At 39.1% G+C, this 24,402-nt stretch overlaps 2 protein-coding genes across 2 annotated transcripts; both read right to left on the bottom strand.

Moving 5' to 3' along the window:
- Window positions 1–4,454: 4,454 nt before the first annotated feature.
- On the bottom strand, window positions 4,455–5,276 carry LOC142217127 (olfactory receptor 2K2-like). The gene has a single exon (XM_075285318.1). The coding sequence runs from the start codon at window positions 5,274–5,276 to the stop codon at window positions 4,455–4,457; it is 822 nt and encodes a 273-aa protein (XP_075141419.1).
- An 11,544-nt stretch (window positions 5,277–16,820) lies between these two features.
- On the bottom strand, window positions 16,821–17,777 carry LOC142217126 (olfactory receptor 1468-like). The gene has a single exon (XM_075285317.1). The coding sequence runs from the start codon at window positions 17,775–17,777 to the stop codon at window positions 16,821–16,823; it is 957 nt and encodes a 318-aa protein (XP_075141418.1).
- Window positions 17,778–24,402: the final 6,625 nt, after the last annotated feature.

Raw genomic sequence — 24,402 nt, 5'->3', positions numbered from 1 at the left:
TGCAAATGTTCTCATATTAGTAGAAATCAATATACCCAAATATTTAAAGATACGACCGACATAATAACAGTTATAGTGATCCAAAAGAAGTGATACAGAAGTGACCCGATTAACCAAAAGACCAGAAAAAATCTCCCAACCAATTAAAAAAACAAATGGTAAATCTTCTGAAGTGTTGGATAAATACAATAATACATCATGTGCAAACCATAAAATTCTTTCCTCTCTACCTCTATGAACGAAGAGGTGAGATATTGTATTTTTTTTTCTTTTTAATATCATGGACAACATCTTTATCATTTTCTTTATTGTATTTCATCTCTTATTAAGAGTTTTTATTACCCTTAGCAGTATTAGTGGTAGTAATAGGAAGCAGTTTTATATTATTTATGAAACTTTTTATTTTTGCCATCATAATTCTAATGAATTCTAAAAATATCCATCTTTGATTTTTTTTAACTAAACATCATATTTTTTAAATAAATTCAGAATTCTTTTGTCATTTGTCAAATATATTGTTTTATTTTGTTTTCAGCTAAAAAACTTGATAAATCTACACAGTTTACTGTTACTTATAATTTTGTAAAATTAATTTCACATTGCCATTTAGCAGAGCTTTATACACAATGAGAGAAAGTATCACATGTCATTTTAGCAATAAACAACATATTTCTATCTTTCTAGGTTCCGCCCATTTTACCTTTGTGTGAAGTCTCGGGTGGTTTTATTGAAGCATTGTAGTGTGTAGGGAACGAGATGACAATTATATATACTGTGGGGTCATAGACTAAAATCTACTGTAAGATACCCTGCAGGGACACATAATTGGCAATATCATTATTATCATTAGTATCGTGTCCCTGTCCAACAATTTTCATGTTGGGAAAAACAAGGACTCTTTCCGCATACCAAACATGACCATGGTATCCAAGCGGCTCTAACATGTAACCAATCCCCATCGGTAACACCCACAGTGAGATAGGGGGGTGTTGATGTGTATTTTCTTCACCCTAAGGTCTGAGCAGTGACCCAGGGCTTTTAGCAACCCCCAATACCTTTATGATCCAGCCAAGATCAGAGGATGTCAGTTTATGCGTCTGCATAGGCTGACTTTTGCTATAGACTGCAATACACGTTGCTGGTTCAAGTCTCCTAGTGGGACAAATAGAAAATGGAAATAAAAAATGTGGAAAAATAAAAATAAAGTGTATTTAAAAAAATTGATAAATGAATAAAGCCCCCAAATGCCCATTTCCTATATAAAATTATTAAAAGAAAAGAAAACTTTAAAAAATAATAGAAACAATATATATTTGGTTTTTCCACGTCCACAAGAATCCAAACAATAAACCTGAAACATTATTTTTTTAAAAAAATTATGCTTTTTGGGTCTCTCTCCTTACAAAAAATTCTTTAAAAAGTGTCAAAAAAGTCATATGCACCTCAAAATAGTACCAATAAATAGCACACATTGTTCTGCAAAAATAAAGGCCCCAGCAACATATTGTTAGGAGTAGGGCCAAGCCTCTGCAATTCTGTGCGGAGGCTGCCAGCCCTCTCCTATCTGCGCTTCCAAGTTCCATGATTCCAGGTCTTGGGAGGCAGGCCGGAACCTCCGCAGCATCGTGTGGGGGTTGTCGATCTCCTCCTGAGCCGAACCAGAGACTTCCGGTTTTTCAGGCCTAGTGGCGGGCCAAAGCCTATTTAAAGATGTGCTCTTGCTTAGGACCACTGCTGGCTATTCAGTGTTCCTCCTGAAGTTTCTGATAGTAAATGTTTTTCTCTTCTACTGATTACATCCTTTTTTACCCTTTGTCGTGACCTCTGACTCTGCCTCTTGTCTCCTGATTGTGTACTGTGCCTTCTCTTGTTTATGACCCCGGCTTGCCTTTAGACCTCTGCTCCCTGAACCCTATTTTGTGCAGCTCTGCTCTCCTGTTACCAACTCAACCTGCCTGACCTTCCCTTTGGATTACCCTCTGTACTGCGCTGCCCTCACATTGACGAATCAGATTGGACGACTATGCTTAGGGTCTCTGATGCCACCTGCTGACTACTGCCCGCCAATGCCTTCGGGTTTCTTGGACCTTCACCACTACTCTAAAGATCTGCTGGTTTTCTGGTTCTGCTGTGATTTGTGGTGCACTGTGTGTCTGGCGTTTCCCAATCTGTACCGTAATGCCTGACAGTGTCGTCAAGTCCATCACCCACCATCTGTGGGCACCACTGTGGGGTTGAAGTTAGTGCGGCCCAGGAGGTGCTGGATGCTCAGCACCGTGTTTACCTTTTGATCAGTGTATCTAGTACTAGTTCTCACTATTGGCTCAGAACTGCATCTGCTATATTAACACATATCAGGCACTGAAATGTCATATCTTTGGAAAATTGCAAATTTCTGGAAATTAAATTAATGCAATACTCAAAGGTCAAAAATTCTTGCTAAACCACTAGATAAATCCTTTCAGTAGTGTAGTTTCTAAAATGTGGTCACTTGTCTGCAAATTCCTTTTTACTGACAATTCAGGGGCTCTGCTCAAAATGATAACCCTTGAGTCATTCCATAAGGGCTGCAGTTTCTAAACTGGGATAGGAGTTTTGATTGTACTGGTATTTTATGGGCTCAGCAAACCTGACATGGTACATGAAAACTATTCCAGCAAAATCTGCCCTCCAAAAGCCAAATAGCACTGATTTCATTCTGAGCCCCATTATATACCCATAAAGCAGTTTACAACCACCTATGGGGCATTTCTGTCTTCAGGAGAAATTGTGTAACAAACTGTGGGCTGATTTTATCTTCTTTAACCCCTTGTAAAAATTAAAAAATATGATGCAAAACGGATGGTTTATAGTAAAATAAGTGTTTTTAATTTTTACATTCCAATGCTAATAGAATCTGTGAAACAGCTGTAGGGTCAAAATGCTGTTTATATTGTTGATGCTCTCCATATTTCTTGAGAAATTTCTTGAGGGGTTTCGTTTCTAAAATGGGGTCAGAACTTCAGGACTGAAGTGGTCTCTAAAAATATGATATGAATATGAAGCAGAGATATGGAAGATAATATGTACTAATGTATTTGAGTGGTATGACTATCTAAAAATCAGAGCATTTAGTATTCTGAAAATTGTAATTTTTTATTTTTCAAATTTCCTATTTTTTTTAAATAAATACAAAAATATTGACCAAAGTTTCCCACTAACATGAAATACAGTGTGATACAAAAAAAGCAATCTCAAAATCATTTGTGTAAGTAAAAATGTCTCAAAGTTGTTGTCATAAAGTAAAACGTCAGTTTTGAAAAATGAGGTGTCATCTATAAGGCACTTTTAGGCTTAAAGGGTTAAAGTATACCATTAGCATAAAGTACAATGGGTCACAAAAACCAATCTGAAAATAACTTGGGTACGGTTGCAAAGTCATTGCCATATAACGTGACTCTTGTCAGTTTTGAAAAATAAGGTTGCAAGGTGTTTTTTGGTTGTGCCATTAAAGGGTTACAGGGGTTTTCCCATATCCATGTCTCAGCAGGATTGCCTGCTGTCTCCGCTTCTCACTTTCTATATTCTTCAGCAAGCTGGTGGGTGTGCTTTGCGTGTGCTTTGACTGTTTGATTAACAGTCAAATGAAGAACTTCATTTATGAACTTTCATTTAGAACTTTAATTTATTCTATGAAGAACTTCACTAGATATATATGTTTAACTTTACCAGATAATTTTTTATGATTACTAGAAATCTAATATAAATGTAGATCAAATAATAATATGCACAATACATGTATATTACAATACACAGATTAGGAGATAATATCAAACTTACAGGCTGCAGAGAAAAAACTTGCATTAAATTCAATATAATCTTTGTTTTTACAGAGATAGAGAATCAGCACTGTCCAAGCCTTTATCAGCAAACTATAATTCTGGCACGTCTGAACATAACAACAAGAGAACTCACAATGTAAACCCCATTGCAGAAACTGGTAAAAATAGGTAAAGAGAAAAGTCTTACTCTCCTTTTATTTACAAATAGTGGACACACAGTGGACCCCATTATAGTCAATGAGGTCCGTCGGTGTAAGTGTGTAATCTCTGAAACAGCACTTTGGCTCTCCTTCATTCAGGTCCCATAGCAAATATGAACGACGGAAAGCACAATGCCAGTGTGAACCTAAAATCAGCCCCTTCAGAGAGCAGCGATTCTTCTTCCCGATATAAGATGGGTGTCTGGGCAACAAGGTGTAAATAATGAGACATATAATTTCAGATATCAGATGAAGCAGAATATCCAAAGCAATGTACTTCGAAAATCTTATATTTACACAAACTAGCAGTATAGATAGGATCCTTAAGATGGGACTACCCCCCACGGTGGCACTGCAGGATAATTAAACACCCTCACGCTATCCTTCCACATCCTACACATTGGTGCTATTAAGAAATATGGTCGAAATGACTTCATTCTCCTCTGACTTTGCCCCCCACCAGTTTCAGTAGAGCCCTCTTTACATCTTTATTTCGTACACTGTATATCATAGGGTTCAACATGGGAGTAATGACAGCAGATTGAACTAAAAGGAATCTTTTAAGAGAATCTTTCGTTGCTGGCAATATATAGACGGACATCCAGGTACTAAAATATATTGTGAGGACTATGAGGTGGGACGAGCAGGTGGAGAAGGCCTTTCTTCTCCCCTCACTAGATTTAATACTTAGGATAACACTGATCACCCGGGTATAAGATATTAAACTACAAAGAAAAGGGGCAAAGCCAAATATTACAGTTTCTATCAAGGAGAACAGCTGTAAACCAGTGGTGGTGCAAGACAGTTTCGTAAAGGCATTGAAGTCACAGAGAAACTGAGGGATGGTATTAGAACATAGAGGTAAATTATATGCGGTAAATATCACAACAACTGAATTTATGCATCCAATAACCCAAGCAATAGCTGTCAGCAGGATACAGATCTTCTTACTCAACATTTGATGATAAAGTAGAGGGTTACATATGGCGACATATCGATCATAGGCCATAATGAAGAGCAGTAGATCCTCCGTAGCAGCTGCAAGTAGGAAGAAGAACATCTGGACGAAGCATTGAGTGAAGGACAATGTATAGTCACCAGTCAGTAACATGTGAAGCAACTTAGGGACTGTGCTTGTAGTGTAGCAAATGTCGATAATGGATAAATTACACAGGAATAAATACATGGGGGTCTGTAAATTTCGATCACTGTAAACCACTAGGATGGTGGTGGAATTGGCTATCAAACCAGTCATGTACACCAGGATGAAGAAAATGGATAAAGTTTGCTTATTCCCAAAGTACGTAGGAAAGGTCAACAAAAAAAAATCATAGGTGTAATTCTCCATGACCTTGGGATTGTGAAATAGTTTTTTATCTGAAGTTGTAATTTTTTCTTACATTTTTTTTTTCAAATATTTTTTTTCCAATCAGTGATATCACATGCTTTTTTAAAATCTGGATACTCCGAATTTTTCTTTACCCTTGATGCTTATCATATTTTCAGGATTTCTGCAGTTAGATCATATCCACGGAATGGGTACAAATGTCATAAAATTATCTAGAATCTGAGAAATTGCTTTAATAGAAAATATAATTTTTAGTCACATTTCTGCAATTGTTTAAGTGTTAAGTAGCAGTTTTCTATGTGTTTGCATATTTAAATATTTATTTCAAAGAGGAGATAAAGCTAAAAATTAATCTAAAGCCTTCTTAAAGATAAGGTCACACATAGCGAAACACAGCTAAAAAAAACAGTAGAAATAAAATGTATTGCAATTTTCATAGATGTAAATTTTTGTTGCTTGTTTCCTTCCTCTAATAAACATACAGGAAAACTTGTGATAACACAGCTAAAATTAACATGCTTCATTTTTTTTAAAAAAACCACACATTTTTGAAAGGGCAGCATTGCCGCGGGGACGCTGCACGGAGAAGACTTCTCGGAGGATCCAGCCCGACCCTCACTCGTGGACTTGGTAAGTATAATTTGATTGAACGTTGCCTACCCCTGAAATGAGCATTTTCCCCCATAGACTATATTAGGGTTCGATATTTGATTTGAGTAGTTGAATATTGAGGGGCTACTCGAAACGAATATCGAACCTCGAACATTTTACTGTTCGCTCATCTCTAATTATCACCCCCAAATTGCTTAGACACTAAATCACACAAGAATGGAGAAAGGCTCAGAGCTTAATAAAATATTAAAGGAAGGAAATGAAGATTTTTTTTTTAATTTGACACTACCAAAAAATTATTATAAAAATGCAAAATTTTATTGAGAATCATTAAAATACTCCAAATACATTTATACACAAAAACATACATTAGAAAAAGGAAGGACAAACACATCCATGAATATACAAACATGTTCTTTACTAAAATGTTTCTTTGATTTTTTAACTTAGCATCATGGATTCGCAATTGATTGAATGTCCAGTGAAATTTGTAATTTACAAGATTATTGTACTGTAAATATCCATTTATTTATTTTTAAATAAATTCAATATTCTTCTTTTATTTGTCGAAATATATTAATGTATTTTGTTTTCAACAAAAAAAAATGACGCAACTACGGAGAAAATTTACTTTTATTTAGAATTTTGTAAAATTAATATCACATTGCCTTTTCGTAGCTTACCATCCACAGTAAAAGCTCATTTTTAATAATATACAACATATTTCTATCTTTCGAGATTCTGCTCATTTTACCTTTGTGTGAAGTCTCGTGTGGCTTTATCGAAGCATTGCAAAGTGTGTAGAGAACGAGGTAACAATTATATATACTGTGGGGTGATAGATTATATTCTACTGTGAGATTCCCTGCAGGGAGATGTAATTGGCAATAATTACAGAATATCATTTGTATCGTCATTCTGATGCAAAAAATGAATATCATTATAGTGCTACAAGTATCTTGCCATATATCTTATGATGTGATTGCAGGGTTTTCTGGCCTTGTCTATATGGAAGTATTGACGAAAATTTTGTAAACTGATCACATCAGTTTTCTAGTGCTAAAGTAATGTCTTTTTGTCATACAACCAGGGGTGAACCTGGGCTTTCTGCCTCCTGGGCTTTCTGCCGGAGCTGAGGGGGTGGGGGTCGCAAGAAAGGGGCGGGGCCGAGCAGAAAGGGGGCGGGCTGAGCAGAGCGAGCAGCGTTCGCAGGCAGAGAGCAGGCAGGGAGAGGACCTGCTCTCTGCCTGAGTGTGAGGGGTGGCCGCTGGAGCAGTGCTGCATCCAGCAGGGCCACCCCAATACACCGCTCGCTTCCCGTGTTGGGCTGTAGACATGGTGACGCTAAGCCAGTCCAGGACAGCTTGTCCTGGACTGGCTTAGATCAGCAAAAATGCCGCCCTTCCGAGACCCTGGCATAGCGCCGCCTGAAGCGGCCGCTTCAGGTCGCCTCATGGGAGGTGCGGCGCTGCATACAACTATTTGTACCAAAAATGCAAAGATTTTCTACTTTTTCCATTTTCTGACCTGCTCTCCCCTTTTGAAAAGTGGGAAGAGCATGTCAGGGATCAAGGCCAGCCTGGGCGGTGATGCCTTGGCCTGACAGATTCATTAACGTTCAGATTTCTGGTGGCAGGGGTGTTGCCAGACCACTGTGTCGCTCCCACTGTGAGCACCGTGTTGCGGTTGTGGCGGTCACTGTTCAGCATCACACCCAGTAGAGTAGGGACCCACTATTAAGAGGTCACTGTGAATTGGCTAGTGGGCTTATACACCTTGATTAATATGTATACTAAGAACCTCACGTTCAGTATTGTAGAATTTTCTGAGAATGTATAAGATTGGGATGTGCGGGCCATGTCTTTTTCTTTTTTTGGATACATTCCAGAAATCTATCCTAGTCCTTGACTGATGTACATTTCAATAATGGCACAGTGAACTAGAATTATTAAAAAGTAGAGATGAGCGAGTAGTACTCGATCGAGTAGGTATTCGATCGAATACTACAGTATTCGAAATACTCGTACTCGATCGAGTACTACTCGCTGTTCGAATGTAAAAGTTCGATGCAGAACCAGCATTGATTGGCCGAATGCTATACAGTCGGCCAATCAATGCTGGTTCTTCCTCTACCTTTAGAAGTCTTCTCCGTGCAGCTTCCCCACGGCATCTTCCGGCTCTTCATTCACTCTGCCAGGCATCAGGCCTGGGCAGAGCTGACTGAGCATGTCCGCTTGTAGTGCGGGCATGCGCAGTCGGCTCTGCCCAGGCCCGATGCCTGGCAGAGTGAATAAAGAGCCAGAAGAGCTGGAAGACGCCGGGGGGACACTGCAAGGAGAAGACTGCACGGAGGATCCAGCCCAACCCTCACTCGTGGACTTGGTAAGTATAATTTGATCGAACGTTGCCTACCCCTGTAACGAGCATTTTCCCCCCATAGACTATAATAGGCTTCAATATTCAATTCGAGTAGTCAAATATTGAGGGGCTACTTGAAACGAATATCGAACCTTGAACATTTTAATGTTCGCTCATCTCTATTAAAAAGCAAGTCTCTTAATAATTTAGGTTCTTCTTCCTGCGCTCATTAAAACCAATGCATGTAGGTTTTAATAATCCAACTGCGTCCTCTCTGGAAAACAAAGAGCACAAAATGGCTTTTAACCTCTTAGAGCTAATGGCATTTTTCGATTTTCATTTTTGACTCCTCACCTCCCAACCCCATAACTTTTTTATTTCTCCATTCACAGAGCCATATGGGCTCATTCACACAGATTTTTTTGTCAGGGGATCTTGACGTGGAATCTGCCTCAAAATCCGCCGCCAAAACCATCTCCCGTTGACTTTAATGGGAGCTGCTCGCTTATTTTTTCCGCTAGCATGTAGCAGTAAAAAGAAGTGAGATGACCCATCTTGCCGTGGATTTCACGGCTGAACCAGCCACGGTATCTGCGGCGCTAGGCTCCCTCCCAATTAGGCCCATTCATTTGCTCTTGTATCCCGTCACGGCTAGCCGTGTGTAATGTGCTCACACAGAGTGCAAATTTCACTGTGTGAACATTCCCTTAAGAGAGCTTAATGTTATGAGGACAAATTGTTCTTCATAATGGTACCATTTATTATTCTGTACAATGTACTGGGAAGCTGGAAAAAAAATTGAGAATGGGGTAGAATTGGAGAAAGTGCATTTGTGTAACTTCTCACGGGCATTGTTTTTGCAGCCAAAATAACGTCACCTGTATTTTATGTTTCCGTGCGATTCCAAGGAAATCAAATTTATATAGTTTTATTTACATTTGAACATATGACATACTATTACATCATGATGTCACGGGGATATGAAGAAGGCAAAGGAGCTGAGTGCTGTCCATAGTTTGGCAAAAAAATGCAATCCTTGTAGTCTGATCATAAATGCCCCAAGTGGTGGCGCTACAGGGAAATAAAACTCCTGCTGATTTATTCTTCCACATATTCCAGCTGATTATTGAATGATATAGACACATAGGGTTAAAAAAAAACAACTTTATTTTCCTCAGATTTTGCACCTCACCAGCTTCAGTAGAGCCCTCTTTACATCTTCATTTCTCACGCTATATATAAGAGGATTTAACATGGGAGTAATGACAGCAAATAGAATTAAGAGTGTCGATTCCAAGACTTGAGAATCTGGTGGTATTATATACATGGACATCCAAGTAGTAAAATATATAGTGATGACTATAAGGTGGGACGAGCAGGTGGAGAAGGCCTTTCTTTTTCGCTCACTAGATTTCATATATATGATAACAATGATCACCCGGGTATAAGATATTATACTACAGAGGAAAGGACCTACACCAAATACCACCGCTTCCATCATGAAGAACAGCTGGAAACCAGTTTTAGTACAGGAAATTTTGACCAAAGGTTTGAATTCACAGAAAAACTGTGGGACGGTATTAGAACATAGAGTTAAATTAGATGCCATCCATGTCGCAACAGTCGCATTTATGCATCCAATTCCCCAAGCGATAACCTTCAACAGGATACAGTTCTTCTTACTCAATAAAAGGAGATAATGTAGAGGGTGGCAAATGGCAACATATCGATCATAAGCCATAATCACAAGTAGCAGATCCTCCGTAGCAGCTGCGACTAGGAAGAAGAACATCTGGACTAGGCATTGGGTGAAGGACAATGTATAGTCACCACTCAGTAACATGTCCACCAGTTTAGGGACTGTGCTTGTAGTATAGCAAAAATCGATAATGGATAAATTACACAGGAATAGATACATGGGGGTGTGTAAGTGCCGATCACTGTAAATCACTATGATGGTGGCGGAGTTGGCTATCACTCCAATCAGGTATACCAGAATGAAGAACACAGATAAAAATGGCTTCTTCTCCGAGTATGTAGTAAATGTCAAAACCAAGAAATTATAGGTGCAATTCTTCATGACAATAACAATGGTAGGATAAAATAATTCTAATGGCCAAGCCTGTGGAAGTGCTGTCTGTTTGTCCACAGCTGATACCTCTCTGCACCGTGTTCAATAAAATAAGTTTTTGTATCTGGATTGTGTCCTGCTCCTCCACTTTCTTCGTTTGTACATAAAATAATTGTAAGTTGTCATTTTTCAATATATCCCAAGTATTTTATTGATTCATACTCTGAATCTGTATTCTTGATGTTTATCAGATTTTCAGATGTTCTATTAGATCATATCCTCAAAATATGTAAAAATGTGATCTAGAATCGGAGAACCAGCTGTAGCATGATAAATTTAAAAGCCATTGAAATGGTCAAGTTGCTGCAATTTCTTAAGTAACCCTAGAGCAGTGATTCTTAACCGCGTTTGATCGATCCCTAGGCCCTATGCACGGATAATTTTGGGTACCTTTAAAAAAACATACACCTATGTCTTGAATTTGGGAAAAAAATCATATTTGATTTATCACTAAAGAAGGGTTCGGTGAATGTGCAGATGAAACTGGTGGGTTCGGTACCTCAAACAAGGTTAAGAACCACTGCTCTAGTGAATATTGGCCATGCGATGCAGTTGCATTAATTTCTCTGTCTGTCTCGGTCTGTTGTAATGGTCATGCTTCATTTTTGTCCATTTTTACAGATCCTTCCATTCGTTGCAATGCACAAGGGATTCGTGAAAATGGGCGTCCCTCAGGTGCAAAATGGCCATGAAAAATGGATGTTTTTTTTTTAACTTTTAGAGTTTCATTAGCTATTAGGGTTGAGCCGATCTTGACTTTTCAGGATCGATTTTAAAATCCGATTTCTGATCATTTTTCATTCGAACCCGATCTCGATCCCAATTCCGATCCCAATGCAAGTCAATGGGATTTTTTTATTATTCGGAGATCGGATTTTAAAAGCAATCCTCTTCACTATACAGCATGGAATCTAACAATTGTTAGAATCCACGCTGTGTAGTGAATCACTAAAGTAGCCAGAGGATTTTTTTTTAATCCTCTGGCTACTTAGTCCCCCCTGGTGTCCACTTACCTCCAGAGATGGCTGGTCCGGTGCCCGGTGCCTTCCTTCTTCTTTGCCTCGCTGCCGCTGCACGCTGCTCTTCTCCCTTCGCTGCCCCCTCCCTACCAGGTTAGGAGAGTGTGGGCGGGTTAAGAGAGTGTGGGCGGGTACTGGGAGGGGAGACGTCACGTCTCCCCACCCTGTACCCGCCCACACTCTCCTAAGCCACAAGCCCCGTCTACCTAGCACTTTAAACACTAACCTGGGAGGCGGGGCAGCGAGGCAAGAAGAAGGAGGGCACTGGAGCAGCCATCTCTAGAGGTAAGTAGCTGCTAGAGATGTTTAGTTTAGCCTCTCATTCGAATGAATGGAGGCAGCCGGTGCACAGGGGGTTAAGGCTGTGTGCCAGCTGCTTCCATTCATTCCTATGGAACTGCAGCGGAGCCTTCACACTGAGTATACAGCGTATACTCAGTGTGAAGGCTAAGCAAAGCATTGTGGGAAAAGATCACCGATCTCGATCCCACATAAAAAGATCATGTTCGGAATTACGATGGCGATCATGAAATTTTCTCGATCGCCGATCAGAATCCGATCTTTTCCAAACACGATCGCTCAACCCTATTAGCTATACGCCATAATCGTCCAAATTCACACAAATAAAGGGTTGAAAGAGATCGCTCTGTATGGAATGGATCTAGAAAATAGATAAGGTTTACTTTTTTAAATTTAATTACAGTAATCAAGTTAGAGAAATAAATTAACTTTTTCAAAAGATATTCTATTTTATTGAGATGACATTTAGTTATATATGGATGACAAACAAACCAGAAAAAATCTCCCAACCAATTAAAAAAGCACTGGTAAATCCTCTAAGTGTAGAGGAAATATAATACCTCTAACTTTATGAATGAACAAGTTATCTATTGTATTTTATATTATTTTAAAATTCATGATAATTTTATTTAAAAATTTTCTTGATTGTGTTGCTGCTCCTTTTTATTACCTTTGATATTAGATAATCAAATAATATTTGTTTTAATACATTTAATATTATTAATTTTTATTATCTTTTTAATTTATTTATTATTAGTGGTAGTCATATGAAGTAGTTTTATAGTATTTGATACTTTTCCCTATTTATTGTCATCATTATAATTAATACTAAAATAATAATTCTTTGGTTTTTGTAAGAAAACAGAAAAAAATTATATCTGTATTTTATATTATTAGATTCTGTACTTTACAAATTCATTTATTAGTTTACAAAATACATCAATATACCTTTTTCATTTGTTATATATATATATATATATATATATATATATATATATATATATATATATATATATATATATATATGAAGAGCTCAACGGAAAAATGGCCTAAGTCCAAAAATCAATATTGTGAGAAAAACGAAATTTAAAGTTTTAGCCTAAAGCAAACGGGCATTATTGTGGAATATATCTATCCAATGTAATCAGCTAATGAACACCGTTAATCCTAATCATAAATTGTATTTATTAAAAAAATTGCAGCTTCATGTATAAATATTATTTATTTAATATTATTAATTAATTACTACTATTATTAAACGATGAAGAATAATAATTACCTGCCTCCCTTTTCGGCGCTAAATATGTGCAAAAGTCGATTTAGAGCCTTTTAAACAATAAGACAAAGTTTTTACACTAATATAAACAACAGACCGGAAGTCACGATTTCAATGAAAAAATGACCAACGAGAGTGAAGTAAGTAAGTTTGTATTGGACTTAGGCCATTATTCCATTGAATGTAAATTCTTCTGCATTGAAATATATGGACTTAGGTCATTAATCCTAGGTACCTTGTAAACCCAATGCATAGAACGAGGTACAAAGAAGCTTTCTAGGTAATAATTTGAAATATGACAAAATGTGGACTTAGGCCATTTTTCCGTTGAGCTCTTCATATATATTAGCTAAAAAAAACTCACACCACAAAAAGGAATCACTTTTATGTATAATTTTGTAAATGAAATAAGATAAGATAAGATAATCCTTTAATATGTTACATTGCCTTTTAATAGCGTACAATAAGAGCAAGTATTATATGTAATTTTTAATAATATACAACATATTTCTATTTTTCTAGATTTCGCTTTACCTTCAGGTGACGTCTCATGTGACTTTATTGAAGCGTTGCGAAGTGTAAATGCGAACGATTATATATACTGTGGAGTCATAGACTGAAATCTACTGGGAGGGATACCCTGTAGGGAGATGTCATTGGCAAGAAATTTAGAATGTTTTTGTATATTTTCCCTGTTCAATAATTATAATTAACATGTTGGGAAAAAATATCATTAGAGTTCGACAAGTATCTGCAGACTCTTAAGATGTGATTTTGAGGTTTCGAGGCAATGTCTATATAGAAGTATTGGGGGAAACTTATTAAGCTGGTCATGTTAGTTTTCCAGTTCTAAAGTCGTTGGAGCCAAAAATGTTTTATGTAAAATATCTTTGAACTTTGAGAGTTTGGTTAGATGCCAGACAGGACAAACACAATCGGTATGTCTCTTGTTTCCATAGATTACTACGGGCCAATAAGTTCATATGGTAGCTGCCAAACGTGCTCCACATTCGGCAGCTACTCTGTGAAGTGCTGATACAGCGATGTGATCATAAGTTCATATGAATACAAGAATAACAAATTTACTCAACATGGACTCATAATTTTGCTATGTGCATGAACTCCTAGTGGCGTCTTCTACATGTTAAGGTGCATGGTTTATATGTAAAATTATGAATGAAAAAATTCAAAATGGGGTAGAATTTGAAAAAGAACCATGTTTGTGCTATTTTATGATGGGCTTCATTTATACGGCTTTCATTGTGTGGCTAAAATGACGTGCTACATGTATTAAGTGTGTCAATACGATTGTGGTGATACCAAATTTATATATGTTTTGTTAGGTTTTAACATCTTTAAAAAAAATCCTAAAAGTTAAAAAAAAAAGTAACTTTTTTGCTCTTTTGATTTTTTTCCCCCTGCTACAGCATTTACCATATGGGAATGTTTTTTATTTTTTTTTTATTAAAACTGTAATTTGACTATTTAATTGAATTTTTTTACTTTCTAACTTTTTTACCACCTCCCCTTCACCAACAATATTTGTAATAGAAATAGACTGATTACAAGCCTGGGAGCCCTTAATACAAGCCATAGCAGATTTTGTGGGTGCATCCAGTAAAATGATGCCTCATTCAGGTGTGACCAAGGCATCAGTAGGAGGCTCCTGAGAAGCCACCATATTCAAACACCTAAGTTCCAGTGTAATATTATGGCAGGTGTCAGAAAAAGTTTTATATATGGTGATACTGTATATACTCGAGTATAAGCCGACCCCCCTAATTTTACCACAAAAAACTGGGAAAACTTATTGACTCGAGTATAAGCCTAGGGGGGAAGTGCAGCAGCTACTGGAAAATCTCAAAAATTAAAATGGTTTTTGGGTGCAGTAGTTGCTGGGTGCTGGGAAAGGGGAGGGGGTGTTTTGGTTGTCTGTCTGCCCCTTCCCTGAGCTTGAGAACTGTTTTTTTTTCTCCCCCATGTGGAATTCAGCCTGGCTGACTATAGAGGATCTGCAGTGCTCCTATTAACCCCACGGAACAGGTGCACTGCAGATCCCCTATATTCAGTAGACCGGGCACTGTAAGACACAGGGATACCTAATGTGTATGTGTTTCACAGTAATTTTCTACTTTTATATGTATTCTAGGGAAAGGAGAGATTTAGAACTTCTTTTTTTATTATTATTATTATTATTATTATTATTATTATTATTATTATTATTATTATTATTATATTTTTTTAAAGCTTCTTTTTTTTCACTATTTTATGGGAGATTCTATACATTACTATTGTGGCTCGTCATAGAACCCAAAAAAAAAAAAAAAATGTTTTCTTTTCTTTGCTTGACTCGAGTATAAGCTGGGGGGGGGGCTTTTTCAGCACAAAAACTGTGCTTAAAAATTCGGCTTATACTCGAGTATATACAGTGATTCCTTCTTCTGTTTTATACAGCACACGTCTGCAGCCATGATGGGAGACAACCCTGATACTATAGTATTGTAGTCTATGGTATAACCCTAGATTGACATATATAAGGAGAGGGACCCCTAGCATAAGAAGTCTCATTGTGATTACAGTATGGAACAGTATGTCGCTTGAAGGCAAGGACCCCTAGCCTTCAGGCTGGGAAATCTGGCACTCACATGAACTAAATTTCACAAAAATTCGATGGTGTGATCTTGGCTTAGTGATCTAATGATCACATGTTCAATTAACCCCTTAATGACACATAATGTACTATCATGTCATAATGTTGCCATACACGCTGGCTTTAGTATGCAGAAGTCACCTGAGGCTATCAGCTGCGATTGTTGACAGCACCAATGGTCGCTGTTATACAGTGAGATGCCTTAGTCAGTTTCCACCAAGGCATCTAAACCAGGGGTGCCCAATACGTCGATCGCAATCTACTGGTAGATCGCAAAGGACGTATGGGTCGATTGCGGGATGCAGGGATCCCCCGTGTCTGCTTGCTCACAGTGCAGGCTGAGAGTCATGTCCTGACACTGACAGGCGGGGCTGCCGCAGTCCCAGCCTGCCAGTGTCCAGAGATAACTCTCAGCCTGCGCTGTGAACAGACAGACACCGGGGATCCATTTGGCGGCCACAGAACGCCGCTGTCTCCTGCTTTCACGATCTGTTTGGCCCTGCCCACATGCCCGGCCCCGCCCACAGACACACCCGTCCCACCCATAAGCCCTCCCAGTCCCTCCCACAGGCCCGCCCCGGCCGCACCCTAGTAGATCATTTGCCTTGGTCAGCTAACAAAGTAGCTCACACGCTGAATAAGTGTGAGCACCCCTGATCTAAACAATATATATTTGATCACATCAATTTCCAGAATATCATGTCATCAGCAGGCAATAATCTGTTGCTATGACACATTGACATCTGAATACTCCCAGGCAACTCATTGGTAAACTTCTATTACACACAACAGCCATAGATTACAGGCAGCATGTAATAGAAGTTTTGGAATTGTACAATATACTGCCATACAGCAACAATGCACTATATAGTATGAGCAATCAGACCAGTTAGTGTTCAAATCCACCAGAGGCTAGGTCTACACATAAAAGAAGAAAATAAGATTGGGTATAGTTAATCCCACATATGGTGAATCCCATAGCAGTGAAACAAAAACCAAAATGGTTAAATCATCGTTTTTTGTCGCTTAAAGAAGATGATACAAAGAATGATACAATCCACATATTGGTATAAATAACTACAAGGATCTCTGCAAAAAAAAAACATTATTTTTCTTTGACTTTGCACCCCAGCAGTTTCAGTAGAGCCCTCTTTACATCTTTATTCCGTACACTGTATATAAGAGGGTTTAACATTGGAGTTATAGTTGCATAAAGGACAGAGAGGGTCAGCTCGAAAACCCGGGTATCTTTTAATGGTGGCATTGTATATATAGACATCCAGGTGCCGTAATACATAGTGAGGACTATGAGGTGGGACGAGCAGGTGGAGAAAGTCTTTTTTCTCCCATCACTAGATTGGATATGTAAGATAACCATGATGACCTTAACGTAAGATATTATACTGCACACAAAAGGGATGACGCCAAAGAACAAAGCCTCCAGGTAGTTTATTACCTGAAACCTAACATTGGGACAGGAAATTTTATCAAAGGCTTTGAATTCACAGAAGAATTGTGAGACTGTATTAGAATAACACATCGGTATCTTGGATAAGGCAAAGGTTGTGGAGGCGGAATTTATAAACCCTAAAACCCAGGCAACAGTCATGAGCAGGATACAGTTCTTCTTGCTCAATAAACTGTGATAGTGTAGAGGGTTACAAATGGCGACATATCGATCATAGGCCATTATGAAGAGCAGTAGATCTTCTGTAGTAGCCACATGGCCAAAAAAGTACATCTGGGTGAAGCATTGGGTGAAGGACAATGTATAGTCACCACTCAGCAACATGTGAATCAATTTGGGAGCCGTAATGGACGTGTAGCAAATGTCAACGATGGACAAATTGCAGAGGAAGAGATACATGGGGGTGTGTAAGTGCTGATCATTATATACCACTATAATAGTCACTGAATTTGCTATCAGTCCGGTCAGGTATATCAGGATAAAGATAACAGATAAACACGACTTATTCTTTACATGCGTAGGAAAGCTTAAAGCAAAAAATTCATAGGTGTAATTTTCCATCAGTATTGTGAACTCTCTGGAAGATAAAGACATTTTGAAAATTATTTAGAAAATTTTTGACTTAAAAATGTTAAATTCAAAGACTTGCTAAAATGACGTCTACAAATTTTGAGATGTTGGGTAATGTCGTGTATGATGCGTAAAGCCTTTCCTGCACAGGGAACAACTTAAAATACAAAAAGAAAGGGAGAAGAGGTCATGGCAAACACTGAAGCAAGTATGTGAACAGCATATGATAACATCAAAATAATCAAACATAATAGTAATTAATTCATATACGTAGCCTGTTTATACTGTAGATATACAGTATATTCAATACTTATACAAAATATAGTATCTAATGTATATACAAAAATTATTAACAACTAATACAACATACAGTTGTATGTTGCGACTGAGACCAAGCTTTCTGACACTGGGCAGCAAATTTCTCTCTAGAATCCCTTGATAGTTTTGAGATTTCATTGTACCCTGCACAGATTCAAGACACCCTGTGCCAGATACAGTAAAGCAGCCCCAGAACATAACTGAGCCTCATCCATGTTTCACAGTAGGGACAGTGTTCTTTTCTTTATTTTTCCATCTGTGATCATAGAGCTGATGTGCCTTGCCAAAAAGTTTGATTTTTGTCTCATCCGTCCATAGGATGTTCTCCCAGAAGCTTTGTGGCTTGTCAACATGTAGTTTGGTTATTCTTACTTTTGTCAGATTCAAATTATTTCTGCGACCATTGTGGGGGGGGGGGGTTTAATTAAAAGAGGGGTACCAACAACTTTGTCCACGTGTGTATTTGTTTATTATTATTTTTATGTTATCACTTGATACACTTCATGTGCCTGTTTGGGGGTTTCCCGCACCTCTACACTAAAATTGTGTACGGGTAATATTTTGTTGGTATTGATTATTGATGCTTTGCATAGTCATTTCTTCTCGGTTATAGGTATGAAGTTGGACTGGCAGAGTGAAATAGATTCTCTCCATCAATATTTGACCTTTTCCCTTTGGAGGAGGAGTCCTGGAAGTGATGATATGGCCCCCACAAATATAGCCCTGATGTCAACATCATCCAGTCTTTCTATGTTGACAAAAAAAACAAGCCTACATCCATGGAAGATCCAAGATGGTGAGAACAACCTACCTATTAAGTACCTTCAAAAACTGTCTACAAGTGTACTGAGAAGAATTGATGGAAGGCAAAGGGCAAAGGTCACACCGAATATAGATGGAATTTACATTTTCTTCACTCACTTCATTCACATATTTCTTAAACAAACTATTAACCCTTCTATTATCTAAAAGCATTTTTACTTGCCACATTTTTTTTTCCACTCCTGCCTAGAACTTTTGTGCGGCACCATAGTTGAGTTGTTTCAAAAATTACTGCAATCTGCAACATTAGAGAATAGTAAACCTGCAGGAAGTCATACATTTTATATTGCGCTATATTAATATTTTAAAGGTTACTTAGAATATAATTTAATTTGGTGACGTCATGTGTCAGACAAATGAATGTATATTTTTTTCTTAATATTTCCTATCATAGGAGAATCCTAACCTATAGATGATCCTAAGCACAGCTGTCATATCTATCAGTCTATTACACACATCTTTATAATCGCAGCGTCTTACCTCTAAGTATTAATTTCTGCGTCTTCTGGAATAAATACTGTATATAGAATCTGGCTGCTATATATACTGTACCTTCACAGTATTGTTGCCTTAGGGGACCGGTGCCAATGCATTGGGGAATTCATTTACAGCTACACAGAATGTATAACTCTACAGAATTAATAATACAGATCTCTAACATTCCTCTCAAGGGACCTCATTCTGTAAATTGACAATTCTTATTGCCGCTCAGTTGGAAATACTCCAAATATTAACCAGATCTTGCCATTGTGACTTACAGGTAACACTTGGATTGTAGTCCAATGTATGGGCAGCAAGTTTATGGAGCTCGAGAAGCCGAACACATTGATATATAGATTTGTGGGAACCGATTCAGTATAAATGGTCATGTATTATATTAGACTTTAGTTTGTAATGTGCTAAGGAGTCCAATGGGCGGTCCCACTCAGTGATTGATGGCTATCTCCAAGTGTTTGTTCAAACAAGGAGAGCTGTCAGTCCCTGGGTAGGACCTCCCACTGAACTCCTCCAAGTATATAAAAAAGTCAAATTATACTTGTATATTCCGACAATGCTACATATCAATCTGCTCAGCTCCTCCCACCTTGTAACATGCATTAGATCAGATTTTTATTCTACCAGGTTTCTGTTAAACATTTTACATGGCAGAATGGTTCTGGATTTTCCAGTTCTCTAGACCATTGGTTTGGTGGAACTGTAATACGTCTCTATGTACTCCCTACACTGAGTATTCATTGGTTAACTACATTTATTTTTAAAGGGGTTTTCATGTGCGATGACTAGGGTTGAGTGATCGTGTTCGGAAAATATCGGATTCCGATCGGCGATCGAGAAAATTTCACGATCGCCATTGGAATTCCGAACACAATCTTTTTATGTGGGATCGAGATCGGTGATTTTTCCCACAATGCTTTGCTTAGCCTTCACACTGAGTATACGCTTTATACTCAGTGTGAAGGCTCCGCTGCAGTTCCATAGGAATGAATGGAAGCAGGCGACACACAGCCTTAACCCCCTGCGCGCCGGCTGCCTGCATTCATTCAAATGGGAAACTAAACTAAACATCTCTAGCAGCTACTTACCTCCAGAGATGGCTGCTCCGGTGCCCTCCTTCTTCTTGCCTCGCTGCCCCACCTCCCAGGTTAGTGTTTAAAGCGCTAGGAAGGCGGGGCTTGTGGCTTAGGAGAGTGTGGGCGGGTACAGGGTGGGGAGACGTGACGTCTCCCCTCCCAGTACCCGCCCACACTCTCCTAACCTGGCAGGGAGGGGGCAGCGAAGGAAGAAAAGCAGCGTGGTGCAGCAGCGAGGCGAAAAATGAAGGCACGGGGCACAGAACCAGCCATCGCTGCAGATAATTGGACACCAGGGGGGACTAAGTAGCCAGAGGATTAAAAAAAAAAATCCTCTGGCTACTTTAGTGATTCACTACACAGCGTGGATTCTAACAATTGTTAGATTCCATGCTGTATAGTGAATAGGATTGCTTTTAAAATCCGATCTCCGATTAATACAAAAATCCCATTGACTTGCATTGGGATCGGAATTGGGATCGAGATCGGGTTCGAATGAAAAATGATCGGAAATCGGATTTTAAAATCGATCCTGAAAAGTCAAGATCGGCTCAACCCTAGTGATGACTTTTCCTTAGGAAGATTGGAGATCAGCGGGAGTCCAACACAAGGGATCCTGACAAATCAGCTGTTTGAGCCTTTAGTGTGATGCCTCCGCTTTGCAGACCATGTGATGTCACCTTCACTTGTCACATGGCTTGGCGCCATTTAAGAGAATTTGACTGAGCTGCAAATCTAAGCACAGACACTATACAGTATATGGCACTGTGCTTGGCGAGCGGTGAAGAGAACACAAAACTGACCTGGGCTCTTCTAACAGCTGATTGGAAGGGTCCTGGGTGTCAGACTCATGCCGATCTTCAACTGATGACCTATCCTTTGGATCCTTAGGATAGGTCATCCATATGTAAGCCTGGAAGCGCATCCACAGACAACACATCACCCACAAATGAGCAGGGTGGGGATCTGTCCATGACTGCGGATGTAGACATGTGAATAAGACAGATGGAATGCCTCCAATTATAAAACAACTTCTGAGTTGTACAAGTGAATATAGGAAACTTTGTAATAGGCTTTGTCCTTCCTTCCTTCTCTCTGTCTGCTATCACGAATGGAACTTACATCCAAAGAGGAGACAACTCTCAGCTTCGCATACTGTTACAGCTAGCATAGAAGTCTATGTAGAGGAAAGGGGAAGGATGTGGCTTCTTATGAGAGAGCAAAAGACCCACCCATGCACTTGTTAGCTATAATCTGTTTAGAACTGTACATACTGTACAAAACCTCTCTACCACTGTACAGGGGTAAACAATAAACTACTTGTGAGGCATCAGCAGTGTTTGTGACTAGAGATGAGCGAAGAGTGAAATACTCGAGATTCGATATTTGTTTTGAGTATATTCGACTCAATATTCGACTACTCGATTGAATATCGAATCCCATTATAGTCTATGGGAAAAAATGCTCATTTCAGGGGAAACCACTATTCGACTAAAGGAGAGTCACCAAGTGCACGAATAGCAGGAGGAGAGTGTTTAGGAGGAGCGCTGTGCAGTTAAAGTGCACGGATCCCATTATAGTCTATGGGGTCCGTGTGCTTTAACTGTACAGCGCTTGCAGTTGCATTGATAGAAAGTAAGCTCCCTCGCAACCGCAAGCTGCCAGCTCTCCTGACTAGCAAAGACGAGCCTGCGGCAAATCAATGCTGGTTCTGCAGCAGGCTCATCCTTGCTAGTCGGAAGAGAGCTGGCAGCTTGCGGTTACGAGGGAGCTTACTTTTTCTCATAGGAATGAATTGACCAGCGTTGAGTGGCCAGTGTACAGCATTTGGCCAATCAACACTGGTTCTGCCGGAGGCTCGTCTGTGAGAAGGCGGAGTCTAAGATCGGACCACAGTGGAGACTGCTGTGGTTCGATGTTGACTCCGCCTCCTCACAGACGAGCCTCCGGCAGAACCAGCGTTGATTGGCCGAATGCTGTAAACTGGCCAATCAACACTGGTCAATTCATTCCTCTGAGAAAAAGTAAGCTCCCTCGTAACAGCAAGCTGCCAGCTCTCCCGACTAGCAAGGACGAGCCTGCTGCCGAACCAGCATTGATTTGCTGAATGCTATACACTGTATAGCATTCGGCCAATCAACGCTGGTTCTGAATTGAATATTTACTACAAATAGCTAGTAGTATTAGATCGAGTATGAATATTTTGAATTATGTAGTACTTGATCAAATACTACTCACTCATCTCTATTTGTGACTCTTCCTCTAGCAGCCATCTCCTTCCCATAAACTATCCATACACTTCCAAGATATCCATAACTCAATTAATGAGTGAGGCTAGTAGAGATGAGCGAACACTGTTCAGATCAGCCGTTCCGAACAGCATGCTCCCATAGAAATGAATGGAAGCAGCTGGCACGTACACTTTGCCGGCGGCCGGTCGCTTAACCTCCCGCGTGCCAGCTATGTCCATTCATTTCTATGGCAGCGTGCTGTTCGGAACGGCTGTTCCGAACAGTGTTCGCTCATCTCTAGAGGCTAGCAGTCAGTAACAACAAAGTGAGTGAAGGAATGGAAGATGAAAGTAGCCTGGTGAATGACGATAGAAGAGACACACACAAGTATACCTCCTTGTCCCCTTCAACTCTCCATAAACCTCTATGTTCATCCATATTTCAATCTGTGTGTAAGGATAGCAGTCCGTCCAACCAGGCTGTGTGTTCATAGTGGGTGAAGTAAGAGAAAAAGGAAAATCTGTCTGATGAATGATGACAGAAGAGACACACACAAATACTCTTCCTCCTCCCACCGTTTCTCTATCAACTATCCATAGACTTCTATACTAGCCATAACTCAATCTGTGTGAGGCTGACAGTACATCTACCCAGGATATGGGTTCAGTGACAACAGAGTGAGTGAAGGAAGGGAACAAGAAAACAGTCTAATGAATGAAGATAGAAAAGGCACACTCAAGTACTCCCATCTCTTCTCCATAAACTGTCCATAGACTTCTATATTAGCCATAACTCAATCTGTGTGTGAGACTGAGAGTGCATCCACTCAGGATATGGGTTCAGTGAAAACAGAGTGAAGGAATGATGGAAAAGAAGAAGAAACCAGTCTGATAAAGAGAAAAGAAAGCATATTATGTTTAATATAAATCTATTACAAGTTCTGTATACTCTCTTTTACTATTCATTTGTGAAATGTTTTTTAATAATTTTCAAAAGCACTTTACAGTTGTTTTTGAAAGACAACACCTGTCCTTAAGTCCTACCAGGTATATAAACAGTATAGATGAGGTTCCCTGCTCAGGACAAAGGAGCTTCCGCAATTTACTTTTACAAATACTACACAATTTTTGGTTATAGAATCCATTTTTTTTTCATGAATTCACAATACATGCTAGCAGAACCCTCAATAGGCTACAGTACACAACAAAACCACTGACTTGCCATACATAGACAAATATAAGGAGGTTTTGTGACAGAATGCTTTGAAAATCTTGTTATCTTGTAACACAATTACGTAGACATGTCCAACTAAGAGGAAAAGTAAGCAAGGACAAAACTTTATATGAAAAGATAAGATAAGGTAATCCTTTCATAGTCCCACCATGGGGAAATTCAGTGTATTACAGCAGCCTGGATAATACAATAATAATGGCAGACTACAACATACAAAAAGGTCAGATAAAAGATAAAGGGAAGAAGACAGTAGAAGGCATATCACAACTTCAAGATCATTTAATTCTCTGTGCGGAGTGATCTCTACTTAGCCTGATGTTGATTGTACAGCGTGTCCGCAGTTGGGAAAAAGGATCTCCGATAGTTCCTTCTCACACTTGTGGTGAAGCAGTTGGTCACTTACAGTGCTGCCAAGTGCCATCAAGGTCTCATACATGAGATGGGATTTATTCTCCAGCATGGAGGTCACCACAG

Source organism: Leptodactylus fuscus, chromosome 8, assembly GCF_031893055.1.
Source record: "Leptodactylus fuscus isolate aLepFus1 chromosome 8, aLepFus1.hap2, whole genome shotgun sequence".
NCBI lineage: Eukaryota > Metazoa > Chordata > Amphibia > Anura > Leptodactylidae > Leptodactylus > Leptodactylus fuscus.
Note: the sequence above shows the minus strand (reverse complement) of the source record. Positions and strands in the feature narration are given on the sequence as shown.